The sequence below is a fragment of the Tamandua tetradactyla genome, chromosome 4, assembly GCF_023851605.1.
Source record: "Tamandua tetradactyla isolate mTamTet1 chromosome 4, mTamTet1.pri, whole genome shotgun sequence".
NCBI classification, from domain to species: Eukaryota; Metazoa; Chordata; class Mammalia; order Pilosa; family Myrmecophagidae; genus Tamandua; species Tamandua tetradactyla.
In genome coordinates, this window is record NC_135330.1 from 181,256,090 (window position 1) to 181,279,715 (window position 23,626).

The 23,626-nt window shown below is 42.7% G+C and overlaps 1 protein-coding gene across 1 annotated transcript; it reads left to right on the forward strand.

The window, feature by feature from the left end:
* The first annotated feature begins 589 nt into the window (after positions 1 to 589).
* On the forward strand, positions 590 to 23,425 carry TEX29 (testis expressed 29). The gene is made up of 6 exons (XM_077158696.1): positions 590 to 773; positions 883 to 1,022; positions 10,316 to 10,426; positions 20,792 to 20,861; positions 22,041 to 22,198; positions 23,258 to 23,425. The coding sequence occupies exons 2-6, from the start codon at positions 965 to 967 to the stop codon at positions 23,296 to 23,298; spliced, it is 438 nt and encodes a 145-aa protein (XP_077014811.1). The 5' UTR covers positions 590 to 773; positions 883 to 964; the 3' UTR covers positions 23,299 to 23,425.
* The last annotated feature ends 201 nt before the right edge of the window (positions 23,426 to 23,626 follow it).

Below are 23,626 nucleotides of genomic sequence, written 5' to 3' on the forward strand. Positions count from 1 at the left end.
ACCTCCTCCCTCACTTCCTTCAAAAGCTGCTCAAATGCCACTTTATCAGTAGCCACCTAAAAATTGCAGTCCACATACTCCCTGCTGCCTGATCAACTCACTCTGTTAAATATTTCTCCACAGCACTTGTCTGCTATATCTGGCATGCATTTGTCTGTTCTCTGTCTCTTTCGACTGGGATACAAGTTTCTTGAGGGATGAGACTTTGTCTGCTTCGTTCACTGTTGCATACTTAAGGCCTGGAAGGGCAGTACCTAGCAAAAATGGGTGCTCAAGAAAAAAACCCAGTGGAATGAAAGAATGAGGTGGTAGGAGTCAAACATCTGTCTTGTTTTCAAAGCCTGGGCTTAGTGGGGACATGGAAGTGAGAAAGTAGAAATCATGTAGATTGTCTGATGGTGTGTATGGATTTACAAATGTCACAGTGCCTCGCATTTAGAATTCTTTCAACATGTTTTTTTGTTAATTTGACTGTTCTTTTCTCCTCAACAGCAGCTAGTATAAAGAGAGTATTTAATCTACTGCATCCCGGTTTCCGGGAGGAAAAGTTCCAGGCACCTTGCAGGCCCCTACCTTATGTGACATCACGAGTGTCTGTGATGTCACAGCCGACCAAGGGTAGGTCTGCTCTTGGTTCCACTCTCCATTGGCCCTGAGGGGTGGAAGGGAGAAAGAGGTCTAGTGTCTTCTTTTATCAAAAAGTTGTTCCCCATTTGGAGTATAACTGGGGAACAAGAAGACTGAGGGGACTCAGCTGGTAACATGTTTGACAAGTAAGTCCCACCAAGCCATGAAGGCCTGTCCTGCTGGGACTTCAGTGGTCTCTTTTCCTGTGGGTTTAGCTCTCTGAACTTGACTGTGTTTATTTTCCATCTTTTCCAGCCAGCTGTGAAGTCCTGAGTGGGCTAAGTGTGCGGTGTCTTCCTGATTCGTTTGACACTTTATTCATCCTTAAACGGGGACGATGAGATACACTTCAGAAATTAAAAAGTCCCCAAAGCAGCTGCTGAAGAAGTTTGCAGGTAAAATAGTAAAGAGGGTGTCTGTTTTCATTTCAAGACATTGACTTTGTCAAAATCATCAGGCTTAGATGGAGAAGAGGTGTGTTTTAAAAAATACTATGGGAAAATATTGTGAAGTCTTCATTGTCTTAAATTTCATTACAAAAATCACCTGAACCTTAGGGTTTGAACAGATATTTATTTAACGATTTCCCAAATAGTTAAGGGATCAGAGGCATTTCTGAGACAGCAAATACATACTTCAACAAATTCACAGTTCTCATTGCAGGAGTGATGCTTTTATTAAGAAAAAATATTTCTCAGTAATAAAGTTCATCATTCCCCCTTCCCCATCCTGTGTAACCATGATTGGAAATAGGACACTTATACCTGGATATTGAAGGGAACTTTTTTGAAATCTGATTTTCTCCAAGGTACACTGATAGTAAATATACAGCATGATTGGATTTACTTGCTAGGAAAATCTAAATGCATGTGTCCCAGGGGAAGGAAAAGGAAACTTCACCTTCTACCTTATATATTTGGTATATAATCTGTTCATTTTTATTCACTTGAGCTTATATTCTGCATTACTTTTGTAATAAACAAAGTACACGAAAATGGAAGGAAGAAAAAGCAAATTTGGTTATCTTTTAAAATTTGTTTTGCTCAGAACTTAGACCCAGGGAGTGTTTCCCAGCCTGGCGCAAATTCCATGGATACATTTGTAATTCCTACAAACCATGGGAAACTTCTTCTCACAGAAGACTTGGAGTCACAGCTCTGGAATTCTGGAATGTGGTTTAGTGAAACAAGTTCTGTGACTGGGCAGAGCCGCCCCTCGTGCAGAGGGCGCCTACTGCCCTTTTTCAGACATTCGCTCCCCATGGAGCCTTCATTACAGCCCCTTGAAGTGGGCAGGACGTCCTGCTGCCATGTGACAGGAAAGGAAGGGGGAGGTCGGCGGCAATCTGGCCGTTGAGGTCCCGCAGCTGGGGAGCGGCCGAGCCGACGCCGGCAGCCAGCTCCTCACACCCGGCCCGGCCCAGGCCGGGGAGCGCCTGGGGCTGGGCCTCGCGCGGAGAGAACGCAGACTCTGCCCGCGGCCGACCTCAGACGCCCGGCCCCTCCTCCGCCCGCATTACCCCGCAGCCGCGGCCCAAGGGAGGGAGGGAAAGGAAAGTTCCTTCTTAAAAACCCGGTGTGGGGAGGCTTGAGAAACCGGCTTCAGGGCTGGGAGCGGCCGGCGCCGTCGTGGGAGCGAACAGGAAGCCCCGGGGCGGGTTGGGAGCCCCCGGGGCGGGATGCTGGGGGTCCGGGTGCGGGTTGGTAGGGGCCCTGGGGCGGGGTGGTGAGGGGCCCGGTGCAGAGTGGCGGGGGCCCCGGTGCGGGATGGTGGGGGGCCGGGTGGCGGGGGGGGGGGCCCGCGCCCCCGTCTGCGGGTCGGCCCGGAAGTGTCTGCCTTGGCCTGGGAGAGGCGAGCCTGGGCGGGGGTGCGGGGTCGGCGGTCTCAGGGTGCGCCAGGACGCACGTCCCGAGCTGCCCTGCCGCGCCCGGGGTGGGGGAAGGTCACGGTCACTTTCGAGGCTTGTCCGCGGCACGGTCGAGCTTTCCTTGTGTTTAAGAAGCTCCTGTTTTTCTCGTTTGGAGGATGAATGTAAGAAGGTGCTAGCGTCGCCCTGCAGCCCCTGAGGGGGTGGTTCCATTTGGTGTTTTCATGTTCCATGTGTTAGGCCCGCTGACCCCCTGCTAGGTTACCGAGCCCGCCTGCGTCCGCGCCGGCCGCGGGGGTTTTGCGCGGTGGGAGGGCGCCCCCTGGAGGGCGCGCGAGTGCAGGAGCCTGTCCCCGCGCGCCCCTGCAGCCTGGGTGGGCCCGTGAGCGCGGCACGCGTGGAAATCCGCCAGCTCCCCCACCCCCCCGGAGCGCCAGGGCTGCGCGGCTCCAGGATGGCCACCGTGGCTGTTCCTTCCGTCCCGCCAGCGCGGCCTTCTTTCAAACCCCCTCCCCTGAGGTAACAGCCCCCCTTCCTGGCGGCTCGGCTGCGGGGGTGATCCCTCTCTTCCACCTTCTCGCACGATAGCCTCCGAGGAATCTCGGCTCTCCCGCTCTGTGAAAACCTTCACAGAAACGGAATAGTGAGCAGGGTGAGGTTCGAACTCGGCACCTACGACCCTTCACGAGTTGGCGCCGGGCTGGTCTGCTCCCCACAGTTGCACAGCCTTACCCCAGCCGTGCAGGGCCGCTTGCGGTTCCTCCAGTGCACCGCGCCCTTGTGCGCCTCCAGGCCGGAGTCCTTGCAGGAGCTCCCGCCGGCTACCAGCTGCCCCACTTCCTACCCACGTTTCAAAATTCAGCTCTTACCAGAACAATTCGGCTCCGCGGTCGCAGAGGCCCTTTCTTCCCAACCCGCTGGCGCTGTCCTCCTCCCCTCTCTGCACTCCTGGGGAACCACCTCCTCCGTGCCCGCCTGACACGCGTGCTTGAGCTGTGGGTCTCTCTCCCTCATCCCTGCACTTGGCAGCAGGGATGGTGCTTTCCTGCGTCTGGCAATATGAAGGCCTCGCCGGGGCCCAGTAGCGCAGTGGGTGCTGTGCGGTGCCTGGATCAAGTGGGAGAGGACAGAAGGCCTCCCTGACAGAGAGCCGTGTGTGTTCTGCGCGCGTCCCAGCCGGTCAGGTGGCATCACCGTTTCCCAGCCTCAGCCTAGCGCTGTGGATCTGGACACAAGCAGCATGGTCGAGGGCGCTTGCTGGTGCCCAGTGTGGCCTTTGGAGGCCGGGGATTCTTATTCATTTTTGTCCTCCTCGTGAATGGCTCATGTCTGGCATGGAGTAGGTGGGTGCTCAACGGATGTTTGCAGAATGAGCATTGTTGACTGAGGGGACTCTTAGCAGTCAAAGAAGTTCTAGGTTTCACCCAGACATGAAGGTCTGCTCTGGGTTAATTTACCTACAGTAAGATTACAAGTTGCATGCCATGGAGGATTGACTGGACTTTGGTAAAGACACAGTTTATCCTGTTTTGTAGCGAGAATAAGAAATGTGCCCCAAACCTTACCAGGCAGTCTGTGAAGGCTGCATGAACAGTGTAAATTAACTTCATAATTCAACAAATCTTTTAAAAAAATCTTTATTAAATGCATTGGCTATACTGGGTACGTTGCTTATTCCTGAGGATAAAAAGATGAACTGGACGTGTTTCTTGTCCTAGGGGCTAGTCATGGAGAGACAGCCATGAGTCCCTTCATCTCCAACATGAAAATAATAGTGATAATACAAATAGTAATAGCTCATAAGGAACATTGCTATATTCTAAACTCTTTGCTAAGTGGTTTACATCTGTTTTATTTTAACCTTACATCAGCCCCACTCTAGAGATACTATTGTCATACCCATTTTATAGTTTGAGAACTTTACAATTTAGGTTGCCAGGGTCCCACAACTAAGAAGTGGTGGAACTGGGATTTGAATCCAGACAATTTGGCTGTGCTCTCCTAGCTTTATTATTATGTATTATCTGTTTATTTATTATCAATAATTAATGTCAACTCCCTCACAAAGTTTTTTAGTGACTAAGTGAAATAGTTTACATGAAAAAGGCTTGTAAGTTGTAAAGGACGTTAAAAGCTATTTGCCTTATGTCTCTGGAGTACTTATAAGGCACAAGCAGGTATTCTAAAAACAATGTGGTGGTCTGCTCAACTCATCTCATAAGATTATAGGAAATTCCATAATCATTAGACCAACATCTGAATTCTGTTGTACTCCTGAATCTTGTAAATTTATGGTCATCACTCCTTTCTGATCCTGACTTCAGAAGGTTACAGATGAACACCAGCCTTCCGTAACAGCCCCGTGTGTGAGTGTCTGCACACAGCATTTAAACTCTTATTGAACCCATTGGGAGCTTTAGCCTCATCCATTTGTTGGCAGTAATTAGTTCCATATGTCCCCCTCCTCTATTTCTTTTTCTTTGTTTTGAGTTTCCAAACTCCAGGGGAACTGGTATCCTTTGTTCAAAGACAGCACGATATGCAGAGTATATTCATAATATAAGATAATCGGGTCTCAAAATTTTAGAAGTCTTTACATTATGTGTTGATTTTCACATCTATTGTGAAGAGACACATTTCGGCCCAATTCACTACTTATCACAGCTGTCCAGATCGGAGGGAGCAGAGAGGCCCAGGCACGCTGAGTGTGGAGTGTGGAGGCCCTGCCCCCGCAGTGTGTCCTATGTGCTGAAATTCCCTTAGGAAAGCAAGCTTTTTTATGAGTTCTTGCCCCGTTAGGTCACAAATAATGTTCTATTGGAAGGTGAATCTGGCTTTAGGGTACACATCAATGGGAAAATTATGTTTCTTGTTATATTTTTTTCAGTCAACGTTGCTTCAAAGTGTTTCTTCTGTGTAGTGAGGGAGGGCCATATTTTTGTAGAAATTTTCCTACGCATTTTTCTATTGTTACTGTACTCAGAATTACTGTATTTTCGCTTCCCACTTAGTCCTGACTTGAGAAACCTCTCTGTGACCTGATCTGGGTATCCATAGCAACAGTCTCATGGAACCATGGGGACCAGAATGTTCTAGCAGAGGCTGAAGAAACAGTTTGATTTCTTGATATCTTCTAGTCATTAGTCTCCTGCTTTCCCTTCTGATGGAGCATTCTCCCCAGTAGAGAGGTTAAATTTCCAGAATTCTGAATGGCTCCATAAGTGTTTTGTAGTTGATGGTTGTCCAGTCTATTGGCTCCTTCCACTAGAGGAAATCTGGTTTTCTCTTCTAAAGTGTCTTTTTTTAAACCCATTGAGACATAATGGGGAGAAGGCAATGGAAGATGGAAGACAGAGACTTGGACAGGAGGTTGAGAGAGAGCGTCCTAGGTCTTACCCTGTCTTCACCTGGATGTGTGATTTTTTGGGTCCTGAGTCACTCATAGAGTCCCTGGGATTTCGCCTCTCCTCTACGAAATTAATCTTGGGAGTGTGACTTGAACAGAGAGAGAGAAAAGGGAAGTGAAGCAAAAGAGAGTGTGTGTAGAAATACTGCAAAGTTGTCAGCTATAATTAAAACACCAGAGATAAAGGTCTGACCAGGATGAAAAGTGCCAACATCTACTCTGCTTCACCTCTGAACACCTAGGTGACCTCTCACTCTTTCTTCTCCAAGCTACCAGGGAGGTAAAGTGGTATGAAGAAATTTTCCATGGAGTTGGAAAAAAAGATTATCCTGCTAGAATAAGTATATTTATGGACCTAAGTTTTTCATGGGAATCATAACCACTTATGGGAAGTAGTTGCAGGTCTGGTCCAGGAAAATCAGCGGTGTTTAGGTTGCTTATCCCTGAGATAAGTAATGAAGTGAATAGAAAAGTGCTGTGAATGTAGGAGCCAAATAATTCTGATGTGAACTGTCTGCTTACATTGGCTTGCTCTCATATAGAGATGAACAGAGTATGACGAGTCCATTAGGTTAACCCAAAAGGGGTCATGGTCAGGTTCATATATCAACTTGGCCAAGTTGTGGTACCTGTTTGTCTGGTTGGGCAAGTGCTGGCCTGTCTGTTGCAATGAGGACATTTCATAGAATTAGATCATGAGCATGTCCTCTGTATCCACAGCTGATTCCATTTGTAATCAGCCAAAGGGGCGTGTCTTCTGCAATGAGTGATGCTTAATCTAATCACAGGAAGCCTTTTAAGGAAGATTTGGAAGAAACAGACTCTTCCTGTTTCGGCTGGTGAGCCTCTCCTGTGGAGTTCATCCAGACCCTCTATCAGAATCGTCGGTTTCACAGCCTGCCCTGGGGATTTTGGACTGCATTCCTGCGGTCACATGAGACGCTTTTATAAATTTTATGTTTGCGAGTGTTCCCTGTTGATTCTGTTTCTCCAGAGAACCCTAACTAATACGGGGACTGATTTCATTTTGTCTAAATTGTACACATCCAATGACAAATATATATCTGCAACAGAGTAGAGTGAGAGAAAGGGACAGTGGAGACAGAGGCACTGGGAAACCCTTGTGAAATGAACTTTGAAATATCATGCCACTAGACATGCCAGCTGGTACAGACCCTTGATCCCCCGGTTCCAAAGTGACTTCTTACAGGAGATACTCAGGTTTCTTGCTGGTAGAGGTGGTGGTGTTGTGTATGTGTGTGCACACGTGTGTGTTTTTTTTTTAATTGGCTTTTGTTTTTGTTTCTGTTTTGGTCTCTGTTTCTCTAAAGCAGGGGAAATACAGTTGACCTGGCCGTCTGGAGGTAATGCCATTTTCCTTTTCCATAATCTTAGCTTGTTACCTAAAAGCTTTCTTACATGGGTCTCACCTGTTCCTACAGATGTCATGGAAATGGTGATAATTGAGGTCATGAGCAGCCAGGTGGGTTTGCCGTGATTGAAGCGTGGCAGGGAAAGGGAGGTGGAGGCCCCTGGGGCTGGCTCACCAGAACCTGCGCGGGTGGATGGAGCCCACACTCCCCAGCACTGAGGGCTTGGGGTGCGTGGAAACTCCCACATGCACTCCACTGGCGAGATCCTGGCCTGAGGAAGGGCCCCCACCCTCAACACCTTCTCCCCCACCCCTGCGTTTCATGCCCAAGAGGCCTTCTGCCCCTCGCATCTGGCAAGTGATCTGCTTCTGACCGGCTCAAAATAGCTTCATCAGTGTCAGGAATTTAAGAATAACTGAGGCTGGGGCTTCAGGTGTTGGTTACCATTCCCAGGGCAACTCATGTTGAAGAGCAGCTGACGACACTTTGGGTGCCAATCATTGCATGTCAAATGGGAACATGACAAGCTGACAGTTAATGTTTTTGTACAGGAAGCTGTATGCAGACATACTTAAATTCCATGACATCAGGGAGGGGGCTGTAGGTGGGGGCGACTTGATGTTTCCAGTAGAGCTGGCTCTGTGTTCCAAGAAAGCCCATCCCGGGCCACTGCTGTTGGAAGGACATGCAAACTGGCTGGATTAAAGACGTAAGTGGGAATCTCAGAAGTGAAGGGAAGATTGACTTTCTATAAAGGTAGGGGTAGGGAACCAGCTGCTATTTGAAAATCTTAAATAAAAACAATCAAAATGAGAAACATTGTACTAACGTTTTCCTGTCTGTGTTGTGATGTTGGAGAGAACAAGAATCAGCTTATGAATAAAAACTGCTTCATTCAATGAATTATTTCCTGCTCATGCTGCATGCTGTTTGCTGAAATTAACATCTGTCATCACCTGTAACAAGTATTTGGAAACGTTTGTTCCTCTTGGCTTTGTAAAGAGGCACCCACTGTGCAGTCCCAGGGGCTGGTGTGCACCGCACACAGTTGGGGTAGGGGAAAGGCAGCTCTGCACTGTGTAAAGAACGGGGACGGTATCTCAGAACCAGACAGAAGGAAATGTGGATCCCAGCTCGGCCATGTGCTAGCCTGTGTGATCATGAGCAGATTTAAGGAACTCTGATCCTTAGTTTCCAGATGAGGTAGAGCCGAGACTACACAGCTAGTCAAGCATTAGCTAGTACTTATCTGCCTTTATTATTATCAAAAGGTGGAGGCAGTAACACCTGTTTTGTAAAATTCTCATGAGAGTTATGTATGTTCAGAATGTTCCTGAAGCTCCCAGTCCTATGCTTGTGATGTAACAGGCACAGAATTAATAATACTATCATTGTCATAAGAAACTTGAAGGCCTGTCCCTTCTTTAAAGCAAAACCCAGCACATAAGCACATTCCCTTAAAAGCAAATCTAGTCCTCAGAGTGACTGAGCATGGGGGATTTCCGGGACGCACAGAGGACTCCCCACCCCACTGCACACAATTCCGCCGTCCTACCCTCCCCCAAGGAGTCGCCCTCTGGCTGTGCCGAGCCCAAGGGCTCTCCTGGGCTGGCTTTCCTCATGGAGAGCCCTGCTGCATGGACTCCCACCTCCCCACTCCAGGGGCTTTCTCAGGCCACCCAGCTCGGCCCCCTCTTAGTGCAGTTCAGCTCTGGGGCTGCTGCTCTGAGCCCGTCGACCCACACCCTGTTCGGAAACAAGGACACTAGTTTCTGAGGTCCCATTGCCTTTAGGAGAGGGCAATGGGGAAGGCTGATTCCGCCACACTCCTCCTCACGCCAGGACTCTGCCCCTAGCCTTCTGTAAAGCCTTGCCCTAAGTTTCTGGATGCTGTGCATCTCTGGCTGAAATGGGATTTCGGCAGCAGAGGACTGTCAGGTTTCCATTCATACTTTGGGCTTGAGGGTGAATGTCATGACAGTATTTGGCAAATCTGGAGTTGAGATATTTTGGGGAAGGCAGGAAAGCAGCTTAGGAACAGTGGGTTTCACAGGAAATTCTTTGATTTTCACAGGAAAATAAAACCACAGGAAAGCTACTGGGGTTTGTGAGAGTGTCAGGATGGTCGGGTGGATTCCCCTCTTCCTTTGTGACAATTTTTAAGACCCACCAGAAGGATTTGGGTGACGATTTGTCAGCTGGAACCAGCAAGGCTGAGTGTCCTTTTGTTAGAATGAAGGCAGTTTCCTTCAGGAAAGGTTTCTGCTTATCCTCTTTGCCTCATGATGCTTATTTATGCACCTTTTGCCTTGGTTCGTATAGGATTTCTTTTGCGTTACTTTTTTTTTATACAGCCCAGTCACCCAGTTACTTGCTGACAATTATGGAATCATATATTTGAGAAACTGAAAATATACTAGGTTGCTGAACTATGTTAAAAAATGGTCATTTACCAGGAATTGTCTCTGCTCATGATTGTTTTTGTTTTCTTTTTTTTTTTTTTTTGGTTTGTTTTAACTGATCTAATCTTCTCCTACAGTGTATTGCAATTTCATTATCTCCCTTTTTTGGGTCAAAGCTGGCATCAAACTTTCTGTCCTTTGGATTCAACTTTTTAAATTCTGAAATAATCCACAGCCCATGTTGATAATTTTAACTTACCATTGGCTTAAATGTGAATTAATTATATGTTGCAGACTGAACTCCCCAATATTCATTGTATTAGATCTTTGTTTTCCATTTCCTTTGTACAGCGCTGTGCTTGGCATGCTGCCCCACTGGGGTGTATTATCTTCTTAATCATTAGAGGACCAGTATTATTCTGTGTAATTAACTTGACATTATTTTGTTCAGAAACTTAATTCATTCCAGATCTTAGTGGCAAAGTGAGATTTATATGATGCATAAATTAAAAAGAAATAACAAAAACCACAACAGAAATCCATAACTTCTCCCCTCCTCCATTGCCACTTGTTTTAGAGTTAAAGTGGGGTGGCTTTGCTTTTGGTAGTTATAATTTTATGTGTATCTATATTTTTGCAGTATGCGATATTCCTCTGTATGACATATGTGACTACAATGTTTCCAGAGACCGATGCAAAGATCTTGGGTGCTGCTTTTATAGAGGTGTCTGCTATGAAAAAGCAGTTCCAGGTAAGTATCCTGGGTCATGCCCGCTCCTCTGGGCAGTGAAAACTGTGGCAGCTCAGGTTGACACATGGTTTTTAATGACCCTTGTCATCCACAGCCCTTGCTTTCTTTTCTCCCTCAAAGTTTGTACCCTTGGAAACTCCTCTTTTATTATTATTCTTTGGTCCTGTTACTGTGCTCAGTGCATGAGTGGGAGCAGAAGATTTTGAGGATTTGACCTACAGAGTCTTTGAGTGTGAATTAAACAACCAGAAAAAATCCATTCCTAGATAGGATGGATAGGAGAATTAATAGCTATCCGTCTTTCCTGGGAGAATTTGGTGATTCTGGGTGCTTGTTTCGAGAAAGCTGGATTTCAGGAAATCAGTGCTACAAAAACGAAAGGGTTAGGGGTGGGGACAGCTGCTGGCAGTTTGTTAAGGTAGGTGCTTAATTATATCTAGCCAAGGACTCTAAAAGACAATTATAATGCAGTTCAGACTGGGGCTTCCCGTAGGCAACATAAATGTCAGACTAAAATCGCTGAACCGATATGAATATTTGTATCCCAGTAGCTCAAGAATGGAATTCTCTAGGGAAAGGCGACAAGGGCACCCGTGGAAGAAGTGAGGCAGTGAGAAGTTCAAGAGATCGTTCACCTTCAACAAATAGGGACTGCTACCCCACCATTCTGCAAGGCTTCATAAGGGAGGACTTCTTTAAAAGAACTTCTAATTGAAAAAATTATATAAAAGAAAGTGGGAGGGAGTGGGCATGGAGAAAGATACAAAACTCTGATGCTGTGGTAGTGAAGAGAGGTTTTAATTTTACTTAGTGGATATCTTCTCACATATTAGAGCTTTTACTTTCTGGGTCTCTGAAAAATTTTTAAATGAGGTTATACTTCTCCTTGCCCTATTTCTTTTAGAAATGAGGGTAAATAAGATCTTAGAACTGTATGAGAAGGGGTAAAGAAGTCCGTGGAATGGAATACAGAGAAGTCCAGCAAAGTCATTGTCAAGAAAGAGGACAGTGTGTCCCTGCAGTTAAGAAAAGGAGAAACTAGCAGCTGCTGTTGTACCAACAGTTCCACTGCCCTGGAAAAAGTTGTCCCGTACTCTTTCCTACCTCACTCTTTCTCTACCTTTCCCGATCTTGCAATGACTAAATCCACACTTGCTCTATGTGGCTTAGGAAGATTTCCTCTTCCTTTTTTTTTTTTCTTTCTCCTTCAGTAGTCTCAGCTAGGCTGAGTCCCTCAATACAGCTAGATGCCATGACTTCCAATTCCCTCCTTATTTTCTGTATATGGTATCACTTAGAAAATCAGGAACATTAGTGACTAATGAATATTACCAAATATTCATCCACCAGAGCTGCCTGATCCCAAAGACAAACAACCTTAAGGCAGCTCCTTTAAGAAGAAAGTGGTACTCTAGGCAAAAAGATTCAAGAAAAAAAAAAGCATTTTGTAGGATTCTGGCTCACTGAAAGAGACACTTTTGTGAAGATTTGTGACAGCGTGAAAAGGATGAAGTGTGGCTTCTCAAAAAGAGGCAAATAAGAAGGGCAAATAAGAAGTCACGACTAATACCATTTAACAGAACAGTTTTTTGATTAAAACGTCTTCAGATCTTGATTTAGGAGATTTGAGACTAGACTCCCTTTCATCCTTGCCCCCCTGTTTCTGGGAAGTATCACAGCCAGTTTCCCAGGACTACAGCTTTCCCTGTACCTGCAGATAGAAGCAATTGGAATTGGATAGAAGTAACAAGAAGTTACTTCTTGTGATGGTTGGGTTCAGGTTCAACTTGGGCAGGTGATGGTGCCCAGTTGTCTGGTCAGGCAGGCACTGGCCTATTACTGCGAGGATATTTGTGGCTGGTTAATACACCAGAAGGCTGGTTTATTAAATTATCAGTCAGTTGATTGCATCTGTGGCTGATTACTTCTACAGTCAAATAAGGGCACATCTTCTGCAACGAGAGAATCCAATCAGTTGGATGTAATATAATCAGTTGAAGACTTTTAAGGGAGAAGAGAATTTTCATCTCTTCCTCAGCCAGCTCGCTTCTCCTATGGAGTTCGTCAAGGGCCTGCATCAGAGTCACCCGCCTCGCAGACTGCCCTATGGATTTTGGACTCTTGTATCCCTGCAGTTGCATGAGACACTTTTAAAATTTCTCAGTTAAAGATATTTCCTGTTGGTTCTGTTTCTCTAGAGAACCCTGACTAATACGTTTATTTTCAAATATTTTTGTTGAGATAAATTTCATACACCATAAGGTTTACCTTTTTAAAGTGTACAATTCACTGTGTTTTACTATATTAAAAAAAATCTGCACCCATAACCACTGTGTAATTCCAGACTATTTTCATAACCCCCGTACCCATTAGCAGTCACTCTTCCATTTCCCCTTTCCCAGCCTCTGGCAACCACTAATCTGCTTTCCTTCTCCATGGATTTGCTTATTCTGTACATTTCACATAAATGAAACCTCACAATATGTGGCCTTTTGTATCTGACTTCTTTTCTTTGGGGAAATGTTGTAGCGTGTATTCACCTTTATGGTCAGTGATATTCCAGTGTATCTGTGCACCATATTTTGTTTATCCATTTATCAATTGACAAACATTTGGGTTGTTTCTACTTTTTAGCTATGATGGATAATATTTCTGTGGACATTCATGTTGAAGTTTTGTGTGAACGTGTATTTTCATCATTGTCTCAGGTATATGCCTGGGAGTGGAATGCTAGATCATGTGGTGATGCTGCGTTTAACTATTTTAGGAATTGCCAAGCTGTTTTCCAAAGCAGCTGTACCATTTTATAATCCCTCCGGAAATGTATGAGGGCCCCAACTTGTCCACATCTTTGCTAACACTTGTTATTCTCCGTTGTTTTTATTATAACCATCATAGTGGGTGTGAAGTTGTACCTCATTACAGCTTTGATTTGTACTTCCCTAAGGACTAATGATGTTAAATTTTTTTTTCATGTATGTTTTAGTTTGCTAGCTGCTGGAATGCAATATACCAGAAACTCAACGGCTTTTAAAAAGGGAAATTTAATAAGTTGCAAACTTACAGTTCTAAGGCCGACAGAATGTCCCAATTAAAGCAAGTCTATAGAAATGTCCAATCTAAGGCATCCAGGGAAAGATACCGTGATTGAAGAAGTCCAAAGAAGTTCAGGCTTTCTCTCTCAAGTGGAAAGGCACATGGTGAACACAGTCAGGGTTTCTCTCTCAGCTGGAAGGGCACATGGCAAACACGGCGTCATCTGCTAGCTTCCTCTCTAGCTGCTCAGGAGGCATTTTCCTTCCTCATCTCTAATGAGGTGAGAGTCTTGTGGACTCTCTGCTTCGTGATTCTGTGGCATTATCTGTTGTGGCTTTCTTGTGACTCTGTTGTTCTGTTGTGCTCTCTCTGAAATCTCCTTCATTCTCCAAAATGTTTCCTCTTTTATAGGATTGCAGTAAACTAATCAAGACCCACTCAAATAGGTGGAGACACATCTCCATCTTATTCAGCTTAACAACCACTCTTGAGTCATATCTTCAAGGAGATGATTGAATTACAGTTTCAAACCATACAGTACTGAATAGGGATTAGAAGAAATGGCTATCTTTACAAAATGGGGATAGGATTAAAACATGGCTTTTCTAGGGTACATACACCTTTTCAAACTGGCACAATGTGCTTATGGCTGTTTGTGTATCTTCAGTGGAGAAATGCCTATCCAAATTCTTTGCTCATTTTTAAGTTGGGTTAATTGTCTTTTTATTCATATGTTCTCAATACATTTGTATATTCTCAATATATAAAGCCCTTATCCAGATATATGATTTGCAAATATTTTCTCCCATTCTCTGGGTTGTCTTTTCACTATATTGAATAGTGTCCTTTGACACACAAAAGATTTTCATTTTGATGAAGGTTCAGTTTATCTATTCTTTTCTTGCTTTTACTTTGTGTTTTATCTAATAAACATAAACTACTTCAAGGTCATGAAAATTTACATCCATGATGTCTTCTGAGAGTGGTATAGTTGTCACTCTTAAATTGAGGTTGATTCATTTTGTGTTAGCTTTTGTAAATAGTATGAAATAGGAATTCATTTTCATTCTTTTGCATGTGGATATCTAGTTTTTCTAGTACCATTCCTTGAAAAGATGTTTTTCTCATTGAGTGGTCTTGGCCGCTTCTCAAAAATCAGTCACCCATAAATTTATGAGTTTATTTCTGGACTCTCCATTCTATTCCACTGATCTATATGTCTTTCTTTATGCCAGTACCACACAATCTTAATTATTATACCTTTGTGCTAAGTTTTGAAATTAGGAAATGTGAGTCCTACAACTTTTTTTTTCCAAAATTATTTCGGCTATTCTGGGTCCCTTGCATTTTTTAATTTAATTTAATTTAATTTTGCATGGTCAGGCACCAGGAATCGAACCCGGGTTTCTGGCATGGCAGGCGAAAATTCTGCCACTAAGCCACCATTGCCCCACCTGGTCCCTTGCGTTTTGGATGAATTTTAGGATCAGCTTGTCAATTCCTACAAATAAGCAGCTAGGATTTTGGTAGGGATTGCATTGAACCTGTAGATCAGTTTTGGAGGAGTGTTGCCGTTTTAACAATATTCTTTCAATCCATGGACACAGGATGTCTTTTCATTTATTTAAGTCTTTTTAAATTTCTTTCTAGAATAATTTGTAGTTTTTAGTGTACCAATCTCATGCTACTTTTAAAAAATTTATTCCTAAGTATTTTTTTCTTTTTGGTGCTGTTATAAATGGAACTAATCTCTTAAATTTCATTTTCAGATTGTTCATTGCTAGTGTACAGACATGCAATTGACTTTTGTTTATTAGTCATATATGCCGCAACCTTGTTTAACTTATTTATTAGTTACAATAGTTTTTTAGTTGATTTCTTAGGATTTTCTGTTTATAAAATCACATCATCTGCAAATAGTTTTGCTTCTCCTTTTCCAAGCTCTGGATGCCTTTTATTTCATTTTCTTGTGTAATTGCCCTGGATAGAACTTCCAGAACAGTGTTGAATAGAACTAGTATGAGAACGGATATCCTTATATTGTTCCTGATCTTACGGGAAAGCTTTCAACATTTCACCATTCAGTTTGAGGTCAGCTTTGAGTTGTTTTTTTTTTATTAATTAACGGAAAAAAAGAAATTAACCCAACATTTAGAAACCATACCATTCAACATATGCAATCAGTAATTCTTAACATCATCACATAGATGCATGATCATCGTTTCTTAGTACATTTGCATCGGTTTAGAGGAACTAGCAACACAACAGAAAAAGATAAAGAATGTTAATATAGAGAAAAAAAATAAAAGTAATAATAATAGTAAAAAAAAAAAAAAAACCTATAGCTCAGATGCAGCTTCATTCAGTGTTTTAACATGATTACTTTACAATTAGGTATTATTGTGCTGTCCATTTTTGAGTTTTTGTATCTAGTCCTGTTGCACAGTCTGTATCCCTTCAGCTCCAATTACCCATTATCTTACCCTGTTTCTAACTCCTGCTGGACTCTGTTACCAATGACATATTCCAAGTAGCTTTGAGTTTTACAGAGATGGCATTCATCAGGTTGAGGAAGTTCCCTTCTCTTCCTAGTTTGTTGGTGTTTTTATCATGAAAGCATATTAGATTTTGACAAATGCCTTTTTTGTATCTATTGAGGCCATCTCAGGTCTTTTCTAGCATGTATACAGCCCTCGGCATGCATGGGGCCTTTTAGATTCCCCAGCATATGTCTCAGATTTTTGGAGTCCTCTATAGACATCTCATTTCCTTTTAAGCTTTTTGGTTAGCCTGTTGTGTACCTCAAATGTTATCCAACAGCTTAGGCAACTGTGCTATTCAACAATTACCTCTGATTGTTTTCAGTATATCTCTGAGGGAAAAAGTTGTTTACACTAAGCAAGTACCAACTTAGGTCAAATAAAGACAGCCTTGCAAGTGGGGTCCAAGGAAGCACCTGACAGGTGAAATAATGACAGTGAGCTGGGAATGGGACTTTGAAGGAGTTCCAACCCTATTCTGCCCCTTCCAGGGGTTGCCAGGATTCTGGTTTTTACCGTAATTGTGGGCTGTTGATTTTTAAGGCTACTGTGGAGCTGAGGAGAAGAGGGATGGAATAGGGCAAGTAAAAAATGTCACAGAGCTTACTGTTCTTATTGGGTTCAGTTGTTCATCTTGAATAAATGCTCCCTGAATTACTGCAGGCCTTTGGTTAATTTTCAGAGTTCTGAAAAAAAAATTAACCTAAATTCTCATAAATATAATGAGAATTTTGCCAGTCTTCTCATTATATTTATGAAGGAGAGAATTGGGTGGGTGGGTCTTCCTAACTCCACCGTTTTTGCTGGAAGTTACTTTTTAGCTTTACTGAAGCTCTGGTCTAGTTGTACCCAATTGAGTGTTGAGAATTTCAACAAGACATAACACTTTTTTTCTTAAAGAAACCCATCATCTTCTACACATCTCACCGTAAAACCCACAGCCTTTAGCTGGGATCTTACTGGGAGCAGTGTTTTTGAGTCCCAGGCCTTCCAATGTTGAATGGCATATCCATTGTTGTGCTCCAACATATCCGTCTGGGGGTATGTGACAGGTACTCCTGAAGTCTGCTTCATGGCACTAGTTGGTGTTTAGACCATAATTTGATGTTTTTTTGCCCTTGTCTTGTTTTTGTTGGTGGTGATTCGGCACACCTATTTTCAATTTTGAAAAGCACCCAATGTTTACAATCTGACTTTCCTTCATTTCCATATGGAGTTTTGCTTTTTTCTTATAGGATTCCAATTTCCTAGGAAAATATGCAGCTTAGCTTTTCAGAGCAGTTTACCATTTGGGACACCTAAAAGCAGAAGACATTAACATCCAAAGGGTATTTGAATTTGTTCTTTCAATTCCCAGGTCAGGTCACCGTTTTAGCAATTAATTATTCCAGTTTCCTTATATCCCAAATGAAACTGAGGCCCAACAGGGTAAAGTAGTGAAATGGATCATTCAAGAAAGGACACAATTAGCAAGGAAACTCAAATTCATGCTGCAACAGCTGCTGTTTTTGCTGCTTCTTCTTCTCCTCCTCCTCTATCCATCAGTCTGTCTTGCAGGAGTTACCCATTTTGTGAATTCTGTATGTATATCTAAAATTGCTTAAATTAGAACAATCATCTTATACCTATCAATCATTTGAAAAATGAGCTTCCTTCTTTATAGCATCTTATTAACTGGCATCCTTAAAGAACCCAGAAGAGAACACAAGATCTCAAGACTTTTTTGTACTTGAAGAGAGCCTCCAGTTTTGCAAGTGGGTATGTCATTTTTCATGGAGGCAAATATTAATCCGCTTTCCATTCTTACGATTTTAATAAGTGGGCTGTGTGGGCAAGGCTTTTTCTTACTTCTGACTTCATTCAAGCTTGAGAGGTTGGGCCATCTGTGGGAAGAGTCTGGGCAATGAGCCCTAAATTTGGGTTCTTACTGTGCTCTCAAATTATTTTTTATTTCTTTGACATCTTTCTCATTCAAGACAGCAAATGAACCTTTGTGCTGTGTAAGTTGTAGTATTCAGTGACAGGGTATTATGAGTTCTTTGTGCACATAATTCCATGTTATGAAAACCTTTCACCAACTTCTTAAATTGGCTGGTTTGAAGTGCACATTGTATTATGGCATAATCTGTATTATTAAGAATATGAACTTGGAGAATTAGCATTAGATCTTTGAGAAAGAATTGGGAATTCAAAGAGAATGTCTTGCCTTCATTCTTCAGCCTTGATTTAGGGTACATTATTTAATATGTCATTTCTTCTAAGTGTTTGACTTCAGTTTCTTCATGGAACTTGCTGAGATTATTTCAAAACTTTTGTTTAACTATATTTGGGAGAGAATTTACCAAGATATTCCTTAAAGAAAATAATGCTTTCTTCAATTACTGCTATTTCTAAATTACTGATCACAACATATGGTTTATGACAATGTATAGTTTATGGTTTGTAACAAATATTATTGCTGTCTAAACATTGTATGGGGAGAATCATAGAGATTCATTGTCTGCTTTCAGGGCCTTGACATCAAGGACCAAAAATACCATCACATGTAGAAGACACACTGACAATTGAATAATAAAACATTGACTAAGTATGTGTGCCTCTTTAACAGGACTTCACTCATATGAATTCAAAATTTATTCCATGAACCAAGACATAAAATCACACTAATGAATATACATTCCCTGCCAACTAAGAATTTGGAGGTCACCTTCTTGTCCCTCTTGGTATTCTCACTCTGGGAAAAGCCAGTCCCCATGTTTTTAAGGTACTCAGCTGCCCTCATGGCAAGGAAACCACTTGCATCAGAAGCTGAAAGCAACAAACCAGGTATATGGACCAGCAAATGCCAGCTGCATGTCTTCCCAGATCAGCCTTCCTGTGTCCAGGATCTTTCAATGATGCCTTAGTTTGGATATTTTTATGGCCTTAGAACTATAAATTTGTAACTTAATAAATTCCCTTTTTAAAAGCCATTCCATTTTTAGTATATTACATTCTGACAGCATTTAGCAAGCCAAAAACAGACACTTCAGAGTGTCAGTTTAGAGAGAGAAGGAGGTAAGGCAATTGAGGTAAATCAGGTCAATTTAATCAGAGATTTGCAAGTAAGCCAGACTATTTCCTCTGAAAGAGTTAAAAAAGCATTCAGGTTCCTGGAGCATGCCCCACCCCCCAAAAAAAGAAGCATTCAGGGAAGAGAATAATGATAACACTACTAAAAATAACAAGAATTACTGTGCATACATGATATGTCAAGGACTGTGTTAAGAACTTTACCTGCCTTAATTAAAAAAACACCCTCATAACAATCTGATGAGGAGGATCTAGAAGATAAAAGCAAGGAAGAAAATGTCATTTGACTATAGGACTTCAATTAGAGTGTCATACATGTAGAAATATTAGTTCTTAGAAGGACCAAGAAAATAATGTCCATTGGTATAGATTGAATGGTGTCCCCAAAAAAAGATAAGTTGAAGTTCTTGTCCCCATTATCCCAGTATGGGATCTTATTTGGTAAGAGGATCATTATAGATGGAAGTAGGCATGTTCAAATGAAGCCATACTGGGGTAAGGTAGGTCATTAATCCAATATGATCGGTGTCCTTATAACAAGAGGAAATTTGGACATAGACAGAGGGGAGCATGCCATATGAGAACTGAGGCAGAGAACACTATGGATTGCTGGTAGCCACTGCCAGAAGCTAGGAGAGATGCAAGGGACAGATTTTCTCCTACAGATTTAAGCGGCATACTCTATCAACACCTTAATTTCATACTTGTAATCTTCAGAACTGCGAGAGAATGAATTTCTGTTGTTTTTAAGCCTCCTAATAAGTGGTGCTTTGTTATGGTAGCCCTAGGAAATTAAGACGTCCCTTAATTCTGCCTGAGTCCTAAACCAGTTGAGCAGATGATGATCAGAATATCAGTTCCCAGACCTAGGCAGGCTTACCCTTCATGCTAGGCAGTGTGAACCCCTCAAGTCTCCCCTGCAGCATGGTGAGGGGTCTCTGCAGGAAGACATCCCCTAACCAAAGGCTGAGGAAGGGGCTGAATGGTCATGGCCAGTATCTCCTTCCTACTTATTCTTTCCCTAGTTGGGGGTGGGGGGTGGGGAGGGGAATGAACAGAGGCCAAGGATAATCCTTGAATTAATGTTCCTACTCAGGCAAACACAAGGGAATAGAAGTTGCCCCTGAGATGTCACCTTGAAAAGTTCTGATTCTTTTGTTGGGAGGAGGTTCCAAGAAGAAATGAGCAATTTGGGAATTGGGAAGCCCCTTGTTATTAGAGAAAAGCTCGTCAAGATGAATGGAAATGGTCTATCATCTAAAAAGAGTACACTCCATATATTGTTTTGTGGAAAAATGGACCTGCGTATTGAGGAATAGTTCTAGGGAGTTGGGGATAGAATGTGGAGCCAAGATAACAGCAATCAAAGGGACAAAATGATTCTGTTTTCTGGAGCATGGAGGAAGGGAGCATTGTGCTTTCCCCCATCCCTTTAGTGGATGGGGTGGGTCCCAGGGTGTCCCCTAGGTGGCCACTGATTACCACCCTGAGCTCCCTTTCATGTTAAGGGAGGTGATTTAGGAAGTCTCTGCAGAAGCGAGTTTCCAGGTGATAACTAATGGCAGAGAAAATGGACACAGGGAGGACAAGGACTGGGCAGGCGCAGTGCAAGAGGTGGGGTGGTGCCAAGAGGGCCTGCAGTCCAGCTCCTGGGATGGGTACCTTTATTTTATTTTTAACCTGGGTACAAGTGATGATAAATGAAATTGTTTTTCAGTTTACGTGCAAGTGTTCTCTGCCTTGATTGTGATCATCGCCGGGGCCTTTATCATCACTATTATTTACAGGTCAGTCATCTTTGTTCTTTCAAATTTAAATACAGAACTTAAAGGGTAGGAGAAGAAAGGGAAAGGGAGTGATTCCCTCCTCTCGCTGGACCACAGCTCTTCCCTCACCCGCATCTGCAGTCTCCTCCCCTTGCTTTGCCTGCTCCTTTGGGTTCCATGCTGTGGGCAATGGACTTGAGCTGTCCCAGCAGGAAGGACCTGGATGTATTTTCTCCACAACTCCTTTTCATAACAATAACCAACATCCAATGAGCACCTAAAATTCTAAGTACTCTACACAGATGACCTCATTTAAGCCTCACTACTACCCAGTGGCATAGGTGCCGTTTCTATCCCCTTATCCACATAATCAGCATCAGCCCCGAGGACGCTTAGCAGTGTGGTGAGCTCCCCCGGCTGGAATGGGGGAGACTGGGAACTCCAGCTCAGACAGACTTTCCAAGGTTTCCCTGTGTCCTCTGAAGTCATATCTGTAGAATGTTGGAGTTCGGAGTTCTCTCAGCAGAGTCTAGTGTCTCTCATTTTTTAATGGTGAGGAAATTGACACCCAGAGAAGCCTGGACACTTGGCCCACCTCACACAACTGGTCCTGCCAGCAGGATGGGATTGGAATTCAGGCATTCTCACTCCAAGGGCCAAGGAGATTTCTACCACAAGCCCTCTTGTTGTGACATGTTTTTAATGTATGGTGAACAAAAGCCACTAGGATTATTTAAGCCACTTTATTGAGCAACAGTAAAACCATTTTCCTATCGTAAGTAGTGCTAGGTGGGTATCTTGGTTTATGTAACTGTAACATGTAGCCCAGCATACAGCTTTCCTGCTCCCATCTGTCCTACTGAGTCTAGATGCCACACACTGATCATCTGTTTGGTATATGTATAAGAGATTAAAATGGGAAATTTGAAGGCAAAGCATTTTCCTTAAAATATATACATGCATGATTATAAAGCCTGTATTTTCACTTTTTTTTTGTTCTTTTTTTTTTTGGCATGGGCAGGTGCTGGGATTCAAACCCGGGTCTCCAGCATGGCAGGCAAGAACTCTGGCTGCTGAGCCACTGTGGCCCGCCCTGAAGCCTATGTTTTTGAAACTTATATTTTCAGAGGGACATCCTAGGGGAGGACCAGATGGCCCATAGTCTTTTCATTTCTGTGATACAAACTCTCTTTCCGCTAGAGTTGTTCGAGAGAGTAGAAGAGAAAAGGAAGCCCCTAAGGATGTGGATTCAGAAGCCAAGGCAGAAGAAAGTGGTGAGATGGTTGAATCTGCTAGTAAAACAGGGTCGATGGATGCAAAATCTGAACAAATGAAGAGTGGTGAAGAGACTGGAGAGGGTAAGATGACTTTATAATCGCTCTCAGATTTAGGATGAAGAAAATAGCTTTATTCCCCTGTGAAATCTTACATGTGAAAGACAACCATGTTGGTACTTTAACAAAAGTTATTATTGCTTTTTAGTTTGAGCAAAATTCTAATTCATTTGTCCAGATATGGAACATCTGGTTTATAATGCTGATTCTGCTTTCAACATGTGTTTCCTGCTCTAAAAGCACATTTCCTGACATATATTCACTTTCATCTTTTCTTCTCCCCATCTCTCTGCTTTTTTGTCATCCCACCGCCTCTTAAGTGGAGCCATCAGTGCTGGTGGATTGCCTGTGTAAGTGGATGAGGCAGTGGCAGGAGGGCTAGAGTTAGAATACAGAAACTTGCAAGCATAACTCAATTTACTTTCTGGCAGTTGTGTCTTTGAATATGACTTCCTACTTCGTGACATCCTGACAAATTGCTCTGGTAGTGGCTGAAGAGGTGTGAAAAAGAGCTGAGTATTCTGGTTTTCAGTGGGCAAGGTTGTTTATATGTTTAACTCTTGGGAAGCCTTCATGGGTTGCTTGTTGTTTTTTTTTTATATGTAAACAACTTTCTGGGTTAGAGAAAGAAACATTCCAAATGACAGCTTTTTCTTAAGTGATGAGTGCATGGGAATTCTCTAGGTTTTTCATTATCCATTAGCCACATATACTTGATGTTTTTCTGGAGCAATCAGGAAAAGCAGGAGGCAGGCAGAAAAAGCCTAGTCAAAAGTTTCTTTAGCTCTGGAATGGTTTGTCCTAACAAAAGCTGTGTCTATGGAGATATTTTCTTGCAGAACGTGATGTTCACCTTCTCACTGGTTCTCTCTGTATAGTAAGACAGTTATGTATGAAGACCTTCTCTATTCTTTCAGTAAGATGTCTCTCTCTTAGGTATGCATTGAGAGACCCAGGGCAGCATAGTGCCACCTAGCAAACTAGTTTTTGATTAAACAATTGCCAGTTGTAGGCCATGTTCAAAGAACTTGATGAAATTTTCTTGGATTGCTGAATATTCCATTTGAATTGTTTTAAATTCAGGTGCAGCGACAACCACAGAAATTGAGGAAACTGAGGAATAAAATGGAGAATGTAGAAGTGAAGATCAGCAGAAATATCCAAATTATAGTATATAGCAGGTAAACTACTGTTAAAATGTGTGATGGAATCACCACTCAATGAGGAATAAAATGAAAGTATTTAAAAATTGCTTCTTGTTTTATGTTGTCTTATTCAATGCTCTATTTTTAGCTTACGAGAGGTAAAGCTTTTGGAGTATGAGAACATTAATTACAAGTTTTAATTTTTAAATGGCAATGCTTGTTATTCATATTGAAATCCTGTAATTTATAGCATCGACATCAAGGTGACATTATAAAGGGTTCCCTTTTCAGAAAACAAGCTGCATTA